This window comes from Callithrix jacchus, chromosome 12 (assembly GCF_049354715.1).
Source record: "Callithrix jacchus isolate 240 chromosome 12, calJac240_pri, whole genome shotgun sequence".
In the NCBI taxonomy this organism is placed as follows: Eukaryota; Metazoa; Chordata; class Mammalia; order Primates; family Cebidae; genus Callithrix; species Callithrix jacchus.
The window spans coordinates 13272184-13294892 of record NC_133513.1 but is presented as its reverse complement, the minus strand read 5'-3'; the positions used below and the strand labels follow the sequence as shown (position 1 = coordinate 13294892).

Here is a 22709-nt window from a genome sequence, read left to right as displayed (position 1 = left end):
CAGTAGGATATAAGATCCACAGGCCGGGTGCAGTGGCTCACACCTGTAATCCCGGAACTGTGGGAGGCCAAGGCGGGTGGATCACCCTGAAGTCGGGAGTTCAAGACCAGCCTGACTAACATGGAGAAACCCAGCCTCTACTAAAAATATAAAATTAGCTGGGTGTGGTGGTGGTGGCCTGTAATCTCAGCCACTCTGGAGGCTGAGGCAGGAGAATCACTTGAACCTGGGAAGTGGAGGTTGCACTGAGCTGAGATCGTGCCATTGCACTTCAGCCTAGGCAACAAGAGTGAAACTCCAACTAAAAAAAAAATCCACAAAAATAGTCAGGCACAGTGACTCAAGCCTGTAATCCCAGTACTTTGGAAAGCCAAGGCGAGAGGATCACTTGAACCCAGGAGCTCCAAGACTAGCCAGAGCAACATAGGGAGACCTCATCTCTACAAAAATGAAAAAATGAGCTGAGTGTGTTAGTGCATGCCTGTAGTCCCTGCAGTTTGGGAGGCTGAGGTAGAAGGATCACTTGAGCCCAGGAGGTTGAAGCTGCAGTGAGCCAGGATCATGCCACTGCATTCCAGCCTGGGGGGCAAAGTGAGATCTATCTCAGCTTAAAAAATCCACAGAAGGCAAGGTCTTAATCTCTTTTAATTATTGTTGTAGCCCCAATTTTTAAAATACTGTGTGGTATATAATGTACCTTCGGAAAGTATTTGTTGAATCCATACATTCAGTAATTATTTATTGAATGCCGACTGCATCCTAGACATTGGACTAGCTAGACTTGGGAGGTAAATTGCCCCTGGGTCCATGAAGTGTCTTTTTCTTTTTCCTTTGAGACAGAGTCTTGCTCTGTCCCCCAGGCTGGAGTGCAGTGACTGGATCTCGGCTCACTGCAATCTCTGCCTCCCGGATTCAAGCGATTCTCCTGCCTCAGGCTCCTGAGTAGCTGGGACTACAGGCCTATGCCACTAAGCCCAGCTAATTTTTTTGTATTTTTAGTAGAAATGGGTTTCACTGTGTTAGCAAGGATGGTCTCGATTTCCTGACCTTGTGATCTGCCTGCCTCGGCCTCCCAAAGTGCTGGGATTACAGGCGTGAGCCACTGTGCCGGCTGAAGTGTCTCTAAAATATGATGCTCGGCTGGGTACAGTGGCTCATACGTGTAATCTCAGTGCTTACGGAGGCTGAGGAGGGTGGATCACCTGAGGTCAGCAGTTCGAGACCAGCCTGGCCAACATGGTCAAACCTCATCTCCACTACAACTACAAAAATTAGCCAGGCGTGGTGGTGGGTGCCTGTAATCCCAGCTACTCAGGAGGCTGAGGCAGGAGAATCACTTGAACCCAGGAGGCGGAGGGTTCACTGAGATCACGCCACTGCACTCCAGCCTGGGCAACAGAGTGAGACTTTGTCTCAAAAAAATAAATAAAAAGAAAAAAGACCAAGCTGGGAACCATGACTCACGCCTGTAATCCCAGCACTTTGGGAAGTCGAGGCAAGTGGATTGCTTGTGCTCAGGGGTTGGAGACCAGCCTAGGCAACATGGTAAAACCCCATCTCTACAATAATACAGAAAAACTGGCCAGGCATAATGATGTGCTTCTGTGATCCCAGCTACTTGGGAGGCTGAGGTGGGAGGACCACTTTAGCCTAGGAAGTGGAGGTTGCAGTGAGCTGAGTTCACGCCATTGCACTCCAGCCTGGGTGATAGAGTGAGACCTTGTCTCAAAAAAAAACAAAAAACAAAAAACAAAAACAAAAAACCAAGGGGATAATGACAGCCAAAGACCAAAGAGGTAGGCAGGGACCATATAATACTCTTGGGCCAAGTTAAGGATGCATGCTTTATTTCATGAACAGCTGAAGACTTGTGAGCAGATGATCTGATTTCTACATTTAACAGATGACTCTGGTTTCTGTATTAAGAATGGTTTGGCTACAGAGACTGCTTAGATATGGCAGTAGTCAAGGTGGTAGCAACGGAAATAGAGATGCAGACAGCTTTGAGAGATATTTAGGAGGTAGAAGTGGCAACACTGATTGGAAGGGGTTGGAGAAGGGAAAGTGTGGGAGAGAGCAAGAATCCCAGATTCCGGGTGTGAACAGCTATGTGGAGGATGGGGAGCTTTTATGGGATCAGGACTGTGAGAGTCCCTGGCTTAGGGTGGAAGAGTTCAGTGTGATCAGGGCACAGCCATAAATGTGAATCACGGAAACAGAAGTTTCAGAAGGAATGAGTACTCTTATCACCATAACAGGTGCTCTGATCTTATATATATATATATATATATATATTTTTTTTTTTTTTAAATTTATTATTATTATTTTTATTTTAAGAATTTTTTGGCTGAGCACGGTGTCTCACGCCTGTGATCCCAGCACTGTCGGATGCTGAGTCTGATGGATCATTTGAGAGCAGAAGCTCGAGACCAGCCTGGGCAACATGGTGAAACCCCATCTCTACTAAAAATAGAAAAATTAGTTGGGCATGGTGGCTCATGCCCATAGTCTCATCTACTCAGGAGGCTGAGGTGCAAGAATTGTTTGAACCTGGGAGGTGAAGGTTGCAGTAAGCCCATATCTCACTACTGCACTCCAGCCTGGCCAACAGAGTAAGACTCTATCTCAAAAAAAAAAAAAAAATCTTTTACCCAGTAGTAAATAACCAACCAATACTCTGGTATATTTAAATCAACTTGTTGAAGTATGTTTTACATAATATAATTTAATAAAATTCAGCCATATTACATGTACAGTTCAACAGGTTTTGACAAATGTATATACCTGTGTAACCACCACCATGATTAAAATACAGAGCTCTTCTGTCACCTTCAGAAATTCCCCAGCACCCCTTGGCAGTCAATTCCCCCTCCACCTCAGCCCCAGGCTTTCTGTCATTATAGTTTGCATTTTCTAGAATTCCATATAAATTAAGACTATAGAGCATATCTACAGTCTACATACAATATATGTATTTGCTTGTATCTAGCTTTTTAAAAAATTTCCTTGGAGACAGGGTCTTGCCTTGTCACCCAGGCTAGACTGCAGGGGTGCAATCACAGGTCACTGCAGCCTCAACCTCCCAGGCTGGAGCAGTCTTCCACTGCCAGCTAATTTTTTTTTGGTATAGACTGGGTCTCTCTATGTTGCCTAGGCTGACCTCAAATTCCTGGGCTGAAGTGAACCTCCTATCTCGGCCTCCCAAAGTGTTGGGATTACAGGCTCTGGGCCATGTATCTGGCTTCTTTCACTCAGCATAATGTTTTTAAGATTCATCTGTGACAGGGATCAGCAAACGAGGGCCGTGGGCCAAATGTGGCCCAGTACCCGATTATGCAAAGGCCCAAGAGCTCAGCATAACTTGATATTTTTAAGTGACTGAATAAAAGTCAAAGAGTATTATGTGACACAGGTAAATTAAATGAAACCCAGAATCCAGTGTCCGTGATTAAAGTTTTATTGGAACACAGCAACACTCATTTGTTTACATACTGTCTATGGCTGTTTCCATGCTACAGAATCAAATAGTTGGGACCGAGATTGCAAGAACCTAAGCTATGGCTTACAAAGCCTGAAGTATTTACAACCGGGCCCTTCACAGGAAAAGTCTGCCAACTCCTAATCTGTGGTGTCCCGTGGATTGGTAATTGACTCTTTTTTATTGCAGTATGGTATTCCATTCCATCGCAGGGATAGGCCCCAGTTTGTTTGTCTGTCTGTTCATGGACATTTCAGTTACTGCCTAATTATCCTTAATCCATGTGATGTGCTCTGATGTTTTGCATTATATTTCCATTTTTATTAAAAAAATTGCTGCTCATGACCCAATGGTTGATTTCACAACCCATTGATGAAGTACTCTCAGTTTGATGTAGGTGTTAACTGAAATAATGGAGGATCAAAGTGTGTCGAAGAAATCAAAAGGGCTTTCCAGGCCGGGCATGGTGGCTCACGCCTGTAATCCCAGCACTTTGAGAGGCTGAGGCAGGTGGATCACCTAAGGTCAGGAGTTCAAGACCAACCTGGCCAATATGGTGAAACCCCATCTCTACTAAAAATACAAAAATTAGCCAGGTAGGGTGGCACGTGCCTGTAATCCCAGCTACTTGGGAGTCTGAGGCAGGGGAATCCCCTGAACCTAGGAGGCACCGGTTGCAGGGAGGCAAGGAGATCGTGCCATTGCATTCCAGCCTGGGCAACAGAACAAGAGTCTGTCTTAAAAGGTCTTGCCAGCTGAGTGCTGAGGAAATCCAACAATTAAACATTGGGTGGAGGAGGAAGAAACTGCAGAAGACATTGAGAAGGAACAGGTGGAAAGGGAAGGTCCGAAGGATTTGATATTGTGGGAAGCATGGAAAGTCGGTTTCAAAAAGAAAGTGATCATCTGGTTCTAGGGCTGCTGAGAGCAGGTGTGATGAACTGAGAATGATGGACTGAGATGGTTTTAGTGAGACTTGTTTGGGTGGATGGAACAAAGCTGAAGGTGGATGGAAATGAGTTGGTGGTAGGTATGTGATGAGAAAACTGAGACCATTAGGTGTGACCAGACGGCATGTGGATGAAGATATGTTTTTATTGGCTTGTTTTTTGATGTAAGAATCATAAGAATGCTTAACAAACACTAACAGGCAAGTATAACCAGAATTTTGCAGATGAGGAAACTAATATACGAAGAGCTTAAGTAACTTGCCCAAGGAGCTTTCACTTAAACAGCTTAAAAAATAAAAGAGTCCAGGCCGGGTGGGTGGCTCACCCGTGTAATCCCAGCACTTTGGGAGGCTGAGGTGGGCAGATCACGAGGTCAAGAGATTGAGACCATCCTGGCCAGTATCGTGAAACCATGTCTCTACTAAAAAATCCAAAAATTAGCTGAGCGTGGTGGTGCGCGCCTGTAGTCCCAGCCACTCGGGAGGCTAAGGCAGGAGAATCACTTGAACCCGGGAAGTGGAGGTTGCAGTGGGCCCAGATTGCACCACTGCACTCCAGTCTGGTGACAGAATGAGACTCCATTAAAAAAATAAATAAATATAGAGTCCAGTTATACTTGTAGCTACAATCTGAGCTCTAACCCATGGGCTGTACTATGAGCAAGGAAAAAAGCTGACCCACGCATAAAAGGTACCCAATTTTTGTACCTGCAGGCCAGGTGCGGTGCCTCACACCTGTAATCTCAGCACTTTGGGAGGCTAAGGTGGACAAATCACTTGAGGTCAGGAGTTCAAGATCAGCCTGTCCAACATAGTGAAACCCTATGTTTCTACTAAAAGTAAAAAATTAGCCAGGATAGTGGCGTGGGCCGCCTGTAATCCCAATTACTCACTCAGGAGGCTGAGGCAGGAGAATCACTTGAATCCAGGAGCTAGAGGCTGCAGTGAGTTATGATTGCACCACTGTACTACAGCCTGGGTGACAGAGTGAAAATCCATCTCAAAAAAGTTAAGGCCAGGTGTGGTGGCTCACACCTGTAATCCTAGCACTTTGGGAGGCAGAGGTGTGTGGATCACTTCAGGTTAGGAGTTTGAGACCAGCCTGGCCAACATGGTGAAACCCCATCTCTACTAAAAACACAAAAATGTAGCTGAGCATGGTGGCTCCTGCCTGTAATATCAGCTATTTGGGACGCTGAGGCAGGAGAATTGCATGAACCTGGGAGGCGAAGGTTGCAGTGAGCCAAGATTGCGCCATTGCACTCCAGCCTGGGGGACAAGAAGGAAACTGTTTCAAAGAAAAAAAATAAATAAATAAAGTACAAAATTAGCTGGATGTGGTGGCGTGTGCCTGTAATCCCAGCTACTTGGGAGACTGAGGCACAAGAATTGCTTGAACCAGGGAGACAGAGGTTGCAGTGAGCCGAGACTGTGCCACTGTGCTCCAACCTGGGTGATGGAGTGAGACTTTATCTCAGACCTGGCTTGGACTCTTCAAATCTGTTCCAAAACACAAAGACAGAGGAACCTTTCCAGAACATACTGTTTCAGAATTTCTTTTGCTTTAAAGGACTTTTGGGACAATTGTCAAAGTCTGAATAGTCTATTGATTAGAAAACAATACTGTATCTGGCCAGGCAGTGGCTGACACTGTAATCCCAGCACTTTGGGAGGCTGAGGTGGGAGGATCCCTTGAGCCCAGGAGTATGAGACTAGCCTAGGCAACATACTGAGACCCTCATCTCTATTTAAAAAAAAAAAAAAGGAAAAGAAAATAGTATTATATCAATGTTAATTTTCACATTTCTTTATTGTACTGTTCCGCCTTGTGAAGGAAAATGTCCTGTCTTTTTGGAAATACACATTATTTAGGGATAAAAGGGCATCATGTCTGCAACCGACTATAAAATGATATAAAAAATGTGGCCAGGCATGGTGGCTCATGCTTGTAATCCCAGCACTTTGGGAGGTTGAGGCAGGCAGATCATGAGGTCAAGAGATCGAGACTATCCTGGCTGACATGGTGAAAAACCATCTCTACTAAAAATACAAAAATTAGCTGGGTGTGGTGGCGGGAGCCTGTAGTCCCAGCTACTCAGGGGGCTGAGGCAGGAGAATTGCTTGAACCCAGGAGGCGAAGGTTACAGTAAACCGAGATTGTACCACTGCACTCCAACCTGGTGGCAGAGTGAGACTCGATCTAAAAAAAAAAGTGTGGGGAAGAGAGAGAGAGAACACTAAAACAGTGTGGAAAAATATAATGTTAACATTTGGGGAATCTTGAGTTTAAGAAAATTTTTTGTATTCTTGCAACTTTACAAGTCTGAAAATATGTCAAAATAAAAATGAATGAAAAATAAAAATGAAAGTAGGGTGATACGAAATCATATCTTGAAAACTTTCCTCAGGTATTACAAAAAAATGTCTATGACTTAGCTAGGTGTGGTGGTGTGCACCTGTAGTCCCAGCTACTTGGGAGGCTGAGGTGGGAAAATCAATTGAGCCTGGAAGGTTAAGACTGCAGTGAGCCATAATCATGCCACTGGCACTCTAGCCTGGGAAACAGAGCAAGACTGTTTCAAAAAAAAAAAAAAAAAAAATTCTATTGTATAAGGGAATTCACAACTCTTGTCATTGAAGTCAGAATGAACGTAACTTAAAGATTAGTTTCTGTGCCTCTTGATGAAGAACACATTATCTATGAATATGCCTCCAAAACTTCATATCTGAATTGACTTAAGCCTAGATCCAACTATCAGCTTGCAGGAAATACAGAGAACAGAGAAAAATCCAGACTAAAAGAAATTCTGGGCCAGGCGCGGTGGCTTAAGCCTGTAATCCCAGCACTTTGGGAGGCCGAGGCGGGTGGATCACGAGGTCAAGAGATCGAGACCATCCTGGTCAACATGGTGAAACCCCGTCTCTACTGAAAATACAAAAAATTAGCTGGGCATGGTGGCACGTGCCTGTAATCCCAGCTACTCAGGAGGCTGAGGCGGGAGAATTGCCTGAACCCAGGAGGCGGAGATTGCGGTGAGCCGAGATCGCACCATTGCACTCCAGCCTGGGTAACAAGAGCGAAACTCTGTCTCAAAAAAAAAACAAACAAACAAACAAAAAAAAGAAATTCTGGAATAATAATCTGGAGTCTTCAAGCAATCAATTGTAAAGATTAAAAGAAATAATTTTTTTTTAAAAAAGATAAAACTAAGCTATAGTATTTGGGGATGCACGTTTGGCTGATAAAACTACAAAGAAAATAAAAGGAATGATTAGTATAAAAGAAAGTAGAGGCCAGGCACGGTTGCTCATGCCTGTAATCCCAGCACTTTGGGATCCCTCCCTGAGGTCGGGAGTTTGAGACCAGCCTGAACAACACTGAGAAACCCCGTCTCTACTATAAATACAAACAAATTATCCAGGCATGGTGGCGCATGCCTGTAATCTCAGCTACTCGGGAGGCTGAGGCAGGAGAATCACTTGAACCTGGGAGGTGGAGGTTGTGCTGAGATGAGATTAGGCCATTGCTCTCCAGCCTGGGGAACAAGAGTGAAACTCTGTCCCCACCCCCCAAAAAAAGTAGAAAATAGTTATTCTTTCTTGGGAGGAACTGGGGATTGTGTTTGGGAGGTGTCCCTAAAGGATTTAGAAGTGCTTGAGGCTAGGCATGGCGCCTCATGCCTGTAATCCCAGCAGTTTGGGAGACAGAGGCAGAAGGGTCACTTGAGTTCAGGATTTTGAGGCCATCGTGGCCAACATGGTAAAACCCCATCTCTACTAAATATACAAAAATTAGCTAGGTGTGGTGGTGCACGCCTATAGTTGCGGCTACTTGGGGAGGCTGAGGCAGGATAATTGATTGAACCCTGGAGGTGGAGGTTACAGTGAACGGAGATTGCGCTGCTGTACTTCAGCCTGGGCAACAGAGTGAGACTCATCTGAAAAAAACATAAAGAGAGAGAAAGGTCTGTTAGCAGCACATAAAGCCGTATGTCAGTAGAGATTAAACTTCCCCACAATTGATAGCTTTATGCTCCAAATCATATTCTGCTTATCTGTATTCACTAGTCCTTAGAATGTTGCATAATAATTTAGCAGCTTTCCTATCTGTATATCCAGAAGCCAAATGGTTTCAATGTTTTCCCCCCCCCCTGGGGATTGCGGGGGGGCTGGGGGGGGCGGTCACACACTTGAGTATACAATGAAAATGATGGATGTTTTCCCCAGAAAAACCTCCCAGGCTCAAAACACTCAAAATTTTGAGTAGTTTCAGGAGTTTCACAGACCTCCATCTGCACCTCAGAGTAAAAACCTCTGCCTAAGACAGTATTTTCTTTTAGGGCAGAGACATTGTCTTTTTTTTAATTTTTATTTTTTTGGAGATAGAGTCTCGCTCTTGTCATCCAGGCTGGAGTGCAGTAGCACAATCTCAGTTCACTGCAACCTCTTCCTCCCAGGTTCAAGTGATTCTGCTGCCTCAGCCTCCCGAATAGCTGGGATTACTGGCACACACCATGCCTGGCTAATTTTTGTATTTTTAGTAGAGACGGGTTCACCTTGTTGGCCAGGCTGGTCTTGAACTCCTCAGGTGATAGTCAAGAACTCAAGAAAATGTGTTCTCCAGGAAAAAAAAAAAAAAAAAAAAGAATTCAAGAAAATGGAAGAGCATCAGCTGATGTATTCATCATGATTATTACCCATTACGCCTCAGCCTCCCAAACTGCTGGGATTACAGGCGTGTGTCACCACGCCCAGCCTCTTACTCTTTTACATACTATTGCCAGCACAACTGTCCAAGATGGTAGTCAATAAATGTTTAGATAAATATAATAAAGAATCCAGTTATTTTCACTTTTTCATGTTGGGTTTTCAAAGTTGACTTTTCAAACAGTAAAGTTAACTTTTCTTTCTCCAGTATTTTTTTTGTGGAATCTATTATACTTTGTAATGCAATCCAGAGAAACTTGGAGGTCACTTTAAAATTTACTAGTTTCAATGATACCCATGCTGAGGTGCTCAGAGGTGAAATGTAACGCATTATCAATGGATGGATATATGGATGCATATATGAGAAAGCAAATATAGGGAAAATTAATTGTAGAATACAGGCAGCGGGTACACAGTTGTTCACTGCACAATTGTTTCAACTTTTCTACGTGTTTGAAAAATTTCATAACCCGTTGGAAAAGTGACTTGTTTTACTCAAGCAGGGTTACATTCAATCTTCAGTTTTAGATATAAATCTATCATTCCTTCTGTTTGCAAAGCGCTTTAGGGAGTCAGAATAATTCCCACAGTACACTTTAAATCACCACACAAGGTTTTGATAGGAAATAATTTTATTAACACAACCAGGCAATTGACTGAATACAATTTAGATAGATAACTCAAAACATGGAGTTACTGCGCTGAAAATGTGACCCTGTTACATACACAGATTTCGGGAGGAAGAGTATAAAACAGGAGAGAAAAGGAGTCAGATTTGTGGCTGTAGCGTCACTGTAGAGGTGAAGTGTTCCATTGAGTGCAACGATGGTAGTCTATTTCAGTTTCCTTCATTAAGGTCTGAGGAATCTACTAAGCCAATGTACGCCCTCCCCATTCGTTAGAAACACAATGCAGTAAAATAGCAGGAGAGGCCAGGCGTGCCAGCTCACCCTGTAATCCCAGCACTTTGGGAGGCTGAGACTGGAGGATCGCCTGAGGCCAGGAGTTTGATGCCAGCCTGGGCAACATAGTGAAACACACACCCCTTCTCTATTAAAATGAAATTGTTATCTTTTTCCTTTCAGTTCATCGGTAACAAGATAAAAAAAATAATTAAAAATTAACTTTTAAAAATATTTAAAGTAAAGTAGGAGTGGAAGCAGTATGTGGAATCACGGGGCTTGGTTCTGAATCCTATGTAGATCGGCACCGTGAAATGGGCATAATAATGATCTCCTAGGGCTGTTGAAATAGGAAAATGGAAGAGCAGCAGGTGATATATTAATATTATCACCATTATTATTACCCATTACCTGACAAGTCATAATTGTGACATGAAGGAGGAGGCTGGACCAGTTGTCTTAACAATCTTTTCCGTCTAGAATTCGGCTGCAAGGTCTGAGACAAACACTTCAGCTCAGATCAGCACTTTCTCTGAGCAGCGGTCACCGAGGAGCCCCCAAACCCCAAACCCCCAAGTCCCTGGGCGCCAAGAATGCGGTGGGTCCTGCGCATGCGCAAGGATGCTGGCTAGCTCGCCCCCGACTTAGCGAATAGCCTGTTCCATTCCTGAGGGTTGCCGACATGGGGGGAGGCGGGAGACTTGGAAGACTGGGTCTGGAAGTGCAGGTGCGTCACTAGTTTTTCCAGCCTTTCGCTTCATGAATAACAATTTGTGATTATTATACTTATACCTTGATTGCGACAGGCTGCTGAGGAGTGTGAGTTTGGTGAACAATTTACCATGTATCCTACCCCTTCACCTGCGCACGTTAGGGAGGGCCGGCGTGACGGCCAGGTACGGAAGCCCAGAGGGTTCCGCCCACCGCCACGGGGCCCCGCCCCTCCGCCTCTCAACCCGTAGGTTGACCAGCCGGCGGCGTCGCCGGGCTCCTCCTTCTCCTTTCCGCCCCGCCGGCCGCGGGCGCGGGGGACGTCAGCGCTGCCAGCGTGGAAACAGCGGCGGGGCGCGGGAGGAGGAAGTAGCGCCCGGGACTGTCGGGCCATCACCGGCCGCCTCAGCCATGGACGCGTCCCTGGAGAAGGTCCGTACCGAGAGGGGGCGATAGGGACGGCACTGTGACCCCTGGCCCCCGCCTCCGAGGCGACTGTTTCCCAGTCTCTAGCTGCCGTTGTGACCTGGGCAGGGGGACGCTGGCTAACGGGCCCCGCCTGAGGAGGCCTGGCTGGGAGGGCGATTGGGGCTGGAGCGCGTCGCGGGGCCAGGTGTTTGTCGGGTCCCCGACGGGCGGAAGAGGCTGGCCGGGTTCCTTGGGGGCCGCCAGGGGCCGGGAGCCCAGGACTGGGATCGTGGGGCCGACCTTGGGCCCTGCCAAGGTTCCGTGAGGGGCTGGCCTGAGCGCGGCTGGCCCTTTTAGGAGGACGAGGAGCGGCCCCAGGTGCTCCCGGAAAGAAGCCGCAGTTTTTTCGGAGCCAACTGCAAACCTGTAGGTTTTCCTTGGTCTCCGAGTTAGGAACGAAAATTGCTAAATTAGTGTTTTTCCAACTTCAGCCTGCGTGGGAATCATCTGGGGCCTTTTGTAAAATGTGGATGTTCAGTCCCGGGGTCAGAACCTCTGGGGGCGGGACCGGGATCTACGTGTTTAACCGCCACCGCCCCCCACCACTCTGCCCCACGCAGGTGATTCCAATGCTGAGCGTGCGAACACCTGCCGAGAACCTCTGAGGTCCAGAAAGGGGTGGGTATAGCGTAAATTGCAAATTGAGTCAGCTGCTCCACAACTTATTGGCTCTCCCTTTTCCAGTGGCGAGGAGGGATCCCCATGTTAACCCGAAATCCACTGGTAACAGCGGCTTCCTCTGGTTTCTCCTTGGGGGAACAGCAGCGTGATGTACCTGTGTGACTGCTCAACCATGGGAAACGGCTTCTGCTTGTCCCGACTGTAGGGATTGTAAAGGGGAATCGGTGCGTGGGGTTCTTCACGGATTCTTGCTTTCAGTACCCGAGATTCTGCCCTCCCTCAAAGCCCTTCTTTCTCTTCCACCTTGGGAGTCTGCTTGTCCAGTCGCATGCAAACTCTGGTTTTTCATGCATGTGGCATTCAGGAGCAATGCTAGTGTTTTAAGACTGCTACATTTTAATTTTGAGCTGGTAGGAATAATACATTTTGTCTTTTTTCAAGGCAACAGCTGTTGTGGATTTGTTCACTTGTCACTGGAGAATTGAAGGCAATAATTGTAAAAGTTGGGCCAGATGGCTTCATGTTCTCATTGGTATAGCCTACTACTCGGTTGCTTAGCGTAAACTGGGGTGGAAGACAAGAAAAATAGGGTTTTCTCGTGCCATCTCTGGGGTGAATGTTTTGTGTTTTCCTGGCTGGAAATAAAGTCTTGTCCAGATGAGTGGTTCTTAAAGCAGGGGGCAGTTTATTTCCCCAGGGGACATTTGGCTATCGTTGGACATATTTTTGCTTGTCACAATGGGGGCAGGAAGGTGCTGCTGGTAGAGGCCAGGGACGCCTCTAAACACCTTACATTGCACAGGACACCTCCCCACGCTGGAGAATTCTCTGGCCCAAAACGTCAGCAGTGTTGAGGCTGAGAAATCCTGGTGTAGATCATGTTTACAACACGAGCAGTTGAATACAAAATGATGCAAAGTGTTTTCAATTTCATACGAAGATGGATGGACTTCATGTGGTTGTGATTGGAATCCTAAAGCACTTAGGGTGATCTTTCCTTCAGGAATAGTTAGCCTTTATTGGAAAATCTGCAGAGTGGGTCAGAATTCTGCTTTAAATATGACTTTTTCTGGCATTCGATCAGTAGATCAAGGTGGTTGCTGTAAGTATTAATTGATGATAAAATACATATATATATATTTTTTTGAGACGGAGTTTCGCTCTTGTTACTCAGGCTGGAGTGCAATGGCGCGATCTTGGCTCACCGCTACCTCCGCCTCCTGGGTTCAGGCAATTCTCCTGCCTCAGCCTCCTGAGTAGCTGGGATTACATGCACGCGCCACCGTGCCCAGCTAATTTTTTTGTATTTTTAGTGGAGACTGGGTTTCACCATGTTGACCAGGATGGTCTCGATCTCTTGACCTCGTGATTCACCCGCCTCGGCCTCCCAAAGTGCTGGAATTACAGGCGTGAGCCACCGCGCCCGGCCGATAAAAGATCTTAAACTCTTCAGTAAAGATCTCAAGAGGGACTGAAATTCCAGTATGTCTAATACTGGCGTCTTCACAAAAATTGCAGTTATCTTTTAGGAATTCAGAACATGTGGGCTGGAAGTTTCTGCCTTAGGTCAGTGTGAAAATTCTGAATGTAAGTTTTTCAGAACTATGACTGGGACTTAAACGTTTATATTCCGTGAAGTAATAGAGGGCCTTAGATGGAATGAACAATTTCTGTTGGTGCTAAGTGGGCAGGAAGGAAAAAGCATTGCTATGAGTGTTGATGACTTTGTGTGCTGAAAAATAGTTTGAATCGAAGTGAAACATTTAGTTGTGTTCATTATTCCTGTTTCTCTGAGGAATAGACTATGCTGCCTTAAATTCTACATGGTTAGTATCAATTTGGGAGCTATTTGAGCAGTTCGGAATGATCCCATTTAAACTGATCCTTGCATAATTTATACTGATTACAGAAACCACATTGTTATTTGATACCCTCTAAAATTTCAAATAATATCTCTCACTTTAAAATGCAATATGTGACAAAAAACACAAAAATTAAACAAAATGTAGTATGCCATCATCATTTAGTAGGATCTCTTAGTACCTTTCCTTTGGTCCAAATATATTTCTGTCCCTTGCTTTTTCTGTAGATGATAGGTAAATGTGCAGACCTGTGGTCACAGAGCCATTTTCTTGTCATGATTTGCTTTTCTTTCACAACAGTATCAGTTTTCTTACAGCTGAGATTACTGATGTCCCAATAAATCAGATAGGTTAATTGAGGAAGCAGGGAATTCAAACTGAGAGAGGAGTGGGGGCTTTGCCGGAGCCCCACACTGTGTCCAAGGTGTAAGGAACAAGGCCCTGTAGCAGAGTCTTACCGTGTTTTTTTTTTTTTTCCCATTGAGATGGAGTTTCTGCTCTTGTTACCCAGGCTGGAGTGCAATGGTGCAATCTCGGCTCGCTGCAACCTCTGCCTCCTGGGTTCAGGCAATTGTCCTGCCTCAGTTTCCTGAGTAGCTGGGATTACAGGCACACGCCACCATGCCCAGCTAATTTTTTGTATTTTTAGTAGAGACGGGGTTTCACCATGTTGACCAGGATGGTCTCCATCTCTTGACCTTGTGATCCACCCGCCTCGGCCTCCCAAAGTGCTGGGATTACAGGCGTGAGCCACCATGCCCAGCATTACAGTGTTTACTTATGTTAATATTCGAGGAAGAAAAATGCAACAGGAAGTAATCACTATAATGCTGAAGATCTTAATAAGTTATTAAACACAGCTCTCAGTTAAAACCTGTTAAATTACTATTTTTGAGACAGGATCTCAGTCTGTCACCCAGGCTGGAGAGCTGTGGTGCAGTCTTGGCTCACTGCAACCTGTCTCCAAGACCCAGGTGATTCTAGAGTCTCAGCGTCCTGAGTGCTGGGACTACAGGCACTCACCCCCACACCCAGCTAATTAAATTTTTTTTTTTTTTTTTTTTTTTTTGTGGAGACAAGATCTCACTGTATTGCCCAGGCTGGTTCCAAACTCCTAGATTCAAGCCATCCTCATGTGTTAGCTCCCAAACTGCTGGGATTACAAGCGTGAGCCACCATGCCAGGCCAAAACCTGCTACTTGAAACCTGTAGAATAGCCCAGACATTTTTCTGTTGGTTAAAAAGTCTCATTCTTCCTGAGTATTATGTTTAGACAAAGTGAACTGCATTTGCTTTGCATTTACTTTAATTCCATCCTTGTGCAAACTTGGAGCAGTTTCTCAGCATCGGCACTACTGATATTTTGGGTCAGATAATTCTCTGTTGTGGGGGCTGACCTGTGTACGGCAGCATGCTTAGCAGTGTCCCTGACCTCCACTCAGTAGATGATAGTTGCACCCCCTACCCCCAGTTGTGACAATAAGAATGTCTCCAGATGGAGGTAATTGTCCCCCGAAGGGTGGGGGGAATTGCCTCTGGTTGAAAGTCCCTAACTTAGGGCATCTAGAACTACAGTGTTCAGTTTGGTAGTTACTAGCTATATTTGGCAGTTTACATTTAGATTAAAATTAAACTCCATTTAAAATTCCTTTCCTCAGTCATGCTAGCCACATTGCAAGTGCTCAACAGCCACATGTGGCTGATGTTTGCTACCCTGGGCAGCACAGACATAGAACATTTCCGTCTCCAAAGAAGTTTCCACCCGACAGTGCTAAGAGCTGGCAGGTTTTTTTTTTGGCAGGGGAGGGGTTGGAGGAAATGAAGTCTTGTTCTATTGCCTATGCTGGAGTTCCCGGGTTCAAGTGATTCTCCTGCTTTAGCCTCCCAAGTAGCTGGGATTACAGGTGCCCACCACCATGCCTGGCTAACTTTTATATTTTTGGTAGAGATGGGATTTCACCATTTTGGCCAGGCTGGTCTCCAACTCCTGACCTCAAGTGATCTAACCCCCTTGGACTCCCAAAGTGCTGGGATTATGGTGTGAGCCACCTTGCCCAGGTAATTACTTGTTATATTTAATCCTCATCTCTGAAAGAGACAACTTTGACCCTGTTTCTGACCTAAATCGCAACTCAGCCTATTTTTGGTTCTTGTACTCATCCTGAGCTAAGTGCTGCTTTCCTACTCTTTGGGCCTGATTTTAGAAAATTCTTTGTCACCTTATTGTTATGCTAGAGGTTTATAGTACCATCAGTGGAACATTCCTGATCCTTATTTACTGATAAGGACTCCCAGAATTTCGAGTTCTCCTTTGTTTAAAAGCATGAGAAAAGAACCCCTGTTTGGCAAGGTTGAATGACCAGTTTTGGTTTATGGCTTTGTAGATCTTTGTAGGTTTATATAGAAAGGAGGAGATGATAGGCTGTAATTGTAGCTTTCATGTAAAACCAATTCCAACATTATCATAATGTGAGGGTTTGCATACAGGTGCATGGCAGCTGAGGCTGTAAATGATTATCTAATACTGGGTGTTAGGGAAAACTGATGGGACTCAGCCATAGTACAGAGTTTCTGATCCTAGAAATTCATGGCTTTGGTCATATTTGATTTATTCAGGATTGCATGGGTGGTCAGTGGCAGAGCTATTGATGGTTCCTATTTCTGTCTTTGCTCCACGATATCTAGGATTATGAGTTATAAGAAGTTGCTTGAGCTTAATGTCATCTGTTTTCACCTAAAGCAGAACCTGATTTATATATATATTTTTTGAGATGCAGTCTTGCTCTGTTGCCCAGGCTAGAATGCTGTGGCGTGATCTCAGCTCACTATAGCCTCTGGCTCCTGGGTTCAAGCAGTTCTCCTGCCTTAGCCTCTTGAGCAGCTGGGATTATTTTTGTACCATTTCTAGCCAATTTTTGTATTTGTAGTAGAAATGGGGTCTCACTATGTTTGCCAGGCTGGTCTCAAACTCCTGATCTCAAGTGATCTGCCTGCATCGGCCTCCCAAAGTGCTGAGATTACAGGTGTGAGCCACCACACCCAAACCTGATTTATAATTTTTATGAATTGAAGGTCACCTTCAATTCATAAAAGGTCATCTGTGGTCAAAGCCCAGTGTTGAATGCTGATAGAGACACAAGGTAAATAAGATATGACCCCTGAAGGAGGCTATGTAAGGGGCATACTTTTTTTGGACAAATCCTTGTATAGTAGGAGGGATAAAAAGCATAGGAATTAAGAAACAAGTTGTGAGTGCATGGAGAAGTGACCAGAAAAGATTGTGTGGAAGACATTCTTTAGGCAGAATCTATAGCTCAGAATGATGCTTTTCAAGAGTTTAATTGTAAATGTGATGCAGTTCTTTATGAGTGTGCCTTATATTGCTGGTAGATCAAAATCAAGAGACAGGAAAGCCATTTCATCTTTACCTTTCTCATTTGATCGCTCGCTAACAAGCCCTAGGAAACACTGCCTATAAAAAAGCCTAACTTAAAGCACTGTAACAGTATCAAGTGACTATAGCATGCTTCTCTTTAGCAATTTTCTTTTTGTTCCAAAATAAGGGTGTGATTCCAGATAAATAGTTAAGTGTTTAGAAATAGAGCTTTCTGTTGTATGGTATTTGTCCATCGGTGTGGTTATCTGGAAGCGTTTCTCATGTCGTAAGGTCTATATGAATCGACTCTGCAATAATGGTCTTTGGGACAGTTTTTTGGAACACAGACTGGATCTCTAGCATCTCCAACATGTGTCTGAGTCAGTTGATTGGAGACCTTTTCCCTCCTTCAGGTACTGCGCTCTGTGACTGAGATGTGATCTGTGCTGTTAACTTACTGCCTGCTTTCCACTGTTGGGTATTTTTGCCCTTTTCTCTTTTTTTTTGGAGATGGAGTTTTGCTTTTGTTGCCCAGGCTGGAGTGCAGTGGCACAATTTCGGCTCACTGTAACCTCTGCCTCCTGGGTTCAAGCGATTCTGCTGCCTCGTCCTTCTGCATAGCTGGGATTACAGGTACCCACCACCACACCCAGCTAATTTTTTGTATTTTTAGTAGAGACAGGGTTTCAGCATGTTGGCCAGGCTGGTCTTGAACTCCTGACCTCAGGTGATCCACCTGCCTTGGCCTTCCCAAAGTGCAAGGATTATAGACGTGAGCTACTGCCCCGTCCTCCTGTTTTTGCCCTTTTCGTTCCTATTTTTCGCCTCTCTTCTTGAGCAGTTTATAGGGTTAAATACTCATACAGTACTTGGCTAACCCTTTGCAACTAGAAAGATTCTGATGCTTAATGAGCCAGTAATTACAGCATGTCTTCATGTTCTTAAGAGACACACTCAACTGTAGAGACCATGATGGTTAAAAATAAGACTGACTTTTTTTTTTTTTTGAGACGGGAGTTTTGCTCTTGTTACCCAGGCTGGAGTGCAATGGCGCGATCTCGGCTCACCGCAACCTCCTCCTCCTGGGTTCAGGCAATTCTCCTGCCTCAGCCACCTGAGTAGCTGGGATTACAGGCACGTGCTACCATGCCCAGCTAATTTTTTGTATTTTTAGTAGAGACGGGGTTTCACCATGTTGACCAGGATGGTCTCGATCTTTTGACCTCGTGATCCACCCTCCTCGGCCTCCCAAAGTGCTGGGATTACAGGCTTGAGCCACTGCGCCCGGCCAAAAATAAGACTTTCAGAGAGTATCCAGTACTTAGAAGATGAGAGGAGTCAGCTGGGCGTGGTGGCGCACACCTGTACTCCCAGAACTTTGGGAGGCCGCGGTGGGTGGATCATCTGAGGTCAGGAGTTGGGGACTAGCCTGGCCAACATGGTGAAACCCTGTCTCGACTAAAAATACAAAAATTAGACTGGTGTGGTGGCGCATGCCTGTAGTCTCAGCTACTCAGGAGATCGCACCACTACACTCCAGTGCGGGCAGCAGAGTGAGACTCCATCTCAAAAAAAAAAAAAAGATGGGAGAAACAAAAGTTCTAGTTCTTAATTATTGTACTGTTGAATCAGGCAAAAATACCTACAGATGTAAAAAACTGAGACTCCAACAAGATAAACCAGGTTTACAAGTCACTGTATCAACTCAGAGGATTCCTGTCCTCTTCTCTCATCCTTGCCATAAGGAACATTGTGTTCCTGCTGTGGCTTCTCAGAGGTATGTATTATAGTAGACGTCTGGTGTTTGGGGAACTTGTTTAGTGCTAGGTAGCAGACACTGTTTGCTTTTCTCCTGGGAGGAAAAGAAATGATTTTTGCAGAGATGAAGGTTGAATGATTATCCCTCTTCCGGATTTGCCTTGTTTAGAAAGCTGTAGGAGGCAAGAGTAGTTGGTTAGTTAGGAAGCTGTTTGGAGCTTTACCTCTTGCTTTTCATCTTAGCTGAAGAACGATAATTTTTTATGTCTAATGCATACAGTGTACATTAGCATTTGATAACACCACAGTCTTCTAATATGAGCAGCTGTTTTCTCTTTAGTTAGCCCTAGGAGCCCCCCAAATAAGCCCTAAGAGTCCCCCAAATAAGAACATTCCTCTCCTGAAAAAAACCTTGTTGAAATTAAAGTATTACATATTTCTATTACTGATTAATGTTATTCTTAATGTACTTTTCAAAATACATTTTAGACTTTTTCTTTCTTTTTTTTATAGAGCCTGCTTCTCTTAAAAGCCTTCTCTTTAAGGGCTTAGCTCTGTATCTTCCAAAAGCAGTTATTCATGTACCATTTGTGAATTTGGCCACATTGATGTACCACCTATACTATTATTTGCTTAATATTGTCTTTTAAATCTACTTTAAATGGATTCACTTTCCTTTATTGAGGGACAATTTACATACAATAAAAATACCCATTTTAATTACACAGTTTGTGTTTTGGAAGTTGTAGTCACATTATCACATGATCAAGATAAAAAGCACTGACCTGGAGCAGTGGCTCACACCTGTAATTCCAACACTTGAGGAGGCCAAGACAGGAGGATCACTTGAGCCTAGGAGTTTCAGGGCAACCAGGGCAACATAGTGAGACCCTCATCTCTATAAAAAATAAAAACATAACCAGGCTTGTTGGCATGCACCTGTAGTCCCAACTACTTGAGAGGCTGAGGTGAGAGTATTGCTTGAGCCCAGGAGGGTGAGGCTGCAGTGAGCCACGATGGTGTTGCCGCACTCGGCCTGGGGGACAGAGTGAGACCCTGTCTTAAAAAATAAATCCCCTACCCACCCACCCAAAAAAGGTACAGAGTATTTCCATCTCCTGAAAATGTCCCTGTGTCCCTTTACTGTAGATCCCTGCTTTCTGTCACTCTAGCCCTTACCACCCTCCCCCTCCCATCCCATCCCTGCCCCCCCCTTTTAACTTAGGTTTGTGCTGAACTGTAAGGTCTGTAAATTCTTAGATTTGAGGTATTTTTTTCCACAATCATGTAAAAATAAATATATATATGAGTGTAAAATAGCATGATCTTGGCTCACTGCAACCTCCACCTCCTGGGTTCTAGCGATTCTCCTGCCTTAGCCTCCTGAGCAGCTGGGATTACAGGTTTGCACCACCACACCCAGCTAATTTTTTGTATCTTTAGTAGAGATGGGGTTTCACCATGTTGGCCAGGCTGGTCTCGAACTCCTGATGTTGTGATCCGGCTGCTTCAGCTTCCCAAAGTGCTGGATTACAGCCATGACCCACCGTGCCCAGCCACATGTATAATTTTTTAAATTTACACTTTGGTGAACTGGTTTAATAGAGGAAAGTGTTGATTAGTGTACTTTCCAAAGCTGAGAAAAATTTTAAAGTGGCTAGGGTGTTAATTCCCAAATCTTAGGCTCGAAAAACTCCTTTTATATCTACTGTAGTTTCCACTTTTGGAAGATCTGATAAACAACATCTTAGTAAAGAAACTTTATTAATGAAAGATCGTTGCCCAGGCATAGTGGTTCACACCTGTAATCCCAGCACTTTGGGAGGCTGAGGCGGGTGAATCATTTGTGGCCAGGAATTTGAGGCCAGCATGGCAAAACCCTGTCTCTACTGCAAATACAACAAAAATTAGCCAGGCATGGTGGTGCGCACTTGTAATCCTTGCTACTTGGGAGGCTGAGGCAGGAGAATCGCGTGAATCTGGGAGGTGGAGGTTGAAGTGAGCCTGTGGAGCACCACTGCACTCCAGCCTGGGCAACAGAGCAAGACTCTGTCTCAAAAAAAGAAAAAAGAAAAAAATTGTTTATCTCATTACTGGTAACTGTAAACATCCATCAAATGGTGATTTTTTTCAAACTCCAGGATACATCCTATATATGGAATGTCTAATCAGTTTAGCAGCAGTTTTTTAAAAACCAAAAAAGATGACTTATACCCCAGAAATATGTGCAATGATTGTGTATCGATTAACAAAAAGAACAAAATAGAAAATAGAATATATTCCAGATGAGAGAGGTAGGAATCATACCTCATACTAGGTTGATATAATTCTAGCCAAAAGCAAAAGTAAGTGTTTTTTTTTTCATTAATCTATGCAGCCTTATTCCACATAAATTTATAATATTGTATTAGCTTTTTTAAAAAACTGAGAATTGCTCCCTGACCTCCTATGTTATTTTACCTTGCATTTGATTCTTGACTTTTCCCCTAATATTTAAATTGTCAGAACTTTGAAGCAATTTTAACATTACATGTGTAATATTTCTTCTGATAGTGGTGGAGTATTTTAATATCCCATACTGTCCGAAAGTGATGAAAATCACCTAGCATAAAAGTGATAAAAATCACCTAGCATAAAAATGATTCTTGACTAGGCACTGTGGCCCAAATTTCTAATCTTAGCACTTTAGGGGGCCAAGGATTGCTTATAAGGCTAAGAGTTTGAGATCATCCTGGGAAGCATAGCAAGACCTTGTCTCTCCAAAAATTTTTTAAAAATTAAGCATGGTGGCATGTGCCTGTAGTCCTGACTGCTCAGATAGCTGAGGGTAGAGGATCGCTTGAGCCCAGGAATTCAAGGCTCCAGCCAGCTATGATCACGCCACTGTACTATAGCCTGGGTGATAGAGCAAGATTGTGTCTCAAAAAAAAAAAAAGATGATTAAAAAAAGTGCTCATGAAGGTATCAATAGTAGGTCTTGTTTTATAAAATGAGCTACTGTTTAATGTCTCAGTTCTGGCTGGGCACAGTGGCTCACGCCTGTAATCCCAGCACTTTGGGAGGCAGAGGAGAGCAGATCACCTGAGGTTGGGAGTGCAACCTGATGAGAACCTGTCTCTACTAAAAATACAAACAATTAGCTGGATGTGATGGCAGGTGCCTGTAATCCCAGCTACTCAGGAGGCTGAGGAGGGAGAACCACTTGAGCCCAGGAGGTGGAGGTTGCAGAGATCCTGCTAGTGCTCCTGTGCTCCAGCCTGAGAGACAGTGAAACTATCTCAAAAACAGCAACAAGAGTCTCAGTTTTGTGGCCATGACCATACACTTGAATGGTTCTCCTTAGCAAAGGAGAATACAGTCATACTTACTATGCATCTGTGTTAGATATAATTGTAGCAAAAATACTGAACTCACTTCATTACACAACAGTCAACAGTACTTGAAATACAGTTTATAAATTTGCAGAGAGGTATAACTGTTTCTAAATTCTCAGCAATTAGCATCTATCAGAAAATGTGCATGTAGATATACTCCCTCTGTAAATGCTCTGTTGCACTTTTTTTGGTTTTGGGGTTTTGTTTGAAACAGTCTTGATCTGTCGCCCAGGCTGGAGTGCAGTGGTGTGATCTTGGCTCACTGCAACCTTCATCTCCCAGGTTCAAATGATTCTTGTGCCTCAGCTTCCCGAGTAGCTGGGATTACAGGTGCATGCTGCCATGCCCAGCTAATTTTTGTATATTTAGTAGAGACAGGGTTTCACTATTTTGGCCAGGCTAGTCTCAAACTTCTGACCTCAGGTGATCTGCCCACCTTGGCCTCCCAAAGTGTTGGTGTTACAGGTGTGAGCCACCATGCCCAGCCCCACTTTCACTCTTAA

At 44.4% G+C, this 22709-nt stretch overlaps 1 protein-coding gene across 30 annotated transcripts in view; it reads left to right on the top strand.

Annotated features, from left to right (window-relative positions):
* The window catches only part of PDXDC1 (pyridoxal dependent decarboxylase domain containing 1), a 97700-nt gene that overhangs the window by 14789 nt on the left and 60202 nt on the right, over positions 1–22709 (top strand). For 15 of the 30 annotated variants that reach the window (XM_054242582.2, XM_054242588.2, XM_054242581.2 and 12 more), the window contains exon 1: positions 11031–11179. The exons of the other annotated variants lie outside the window; for them this stretch is intronic. In XM_054242582.2, coding sequence (XP_054098557.2) covers positions 11159–11179 — 21 coding nt within the window. In that variant the 5' untranslated portion in view covers positions 11031–11158. Of the gene's footprint in view, positions 1–11030; positions 11180–22709 lie in introns of those variants that run through there. 30 annotated transcript variants of the gene reach the window in all.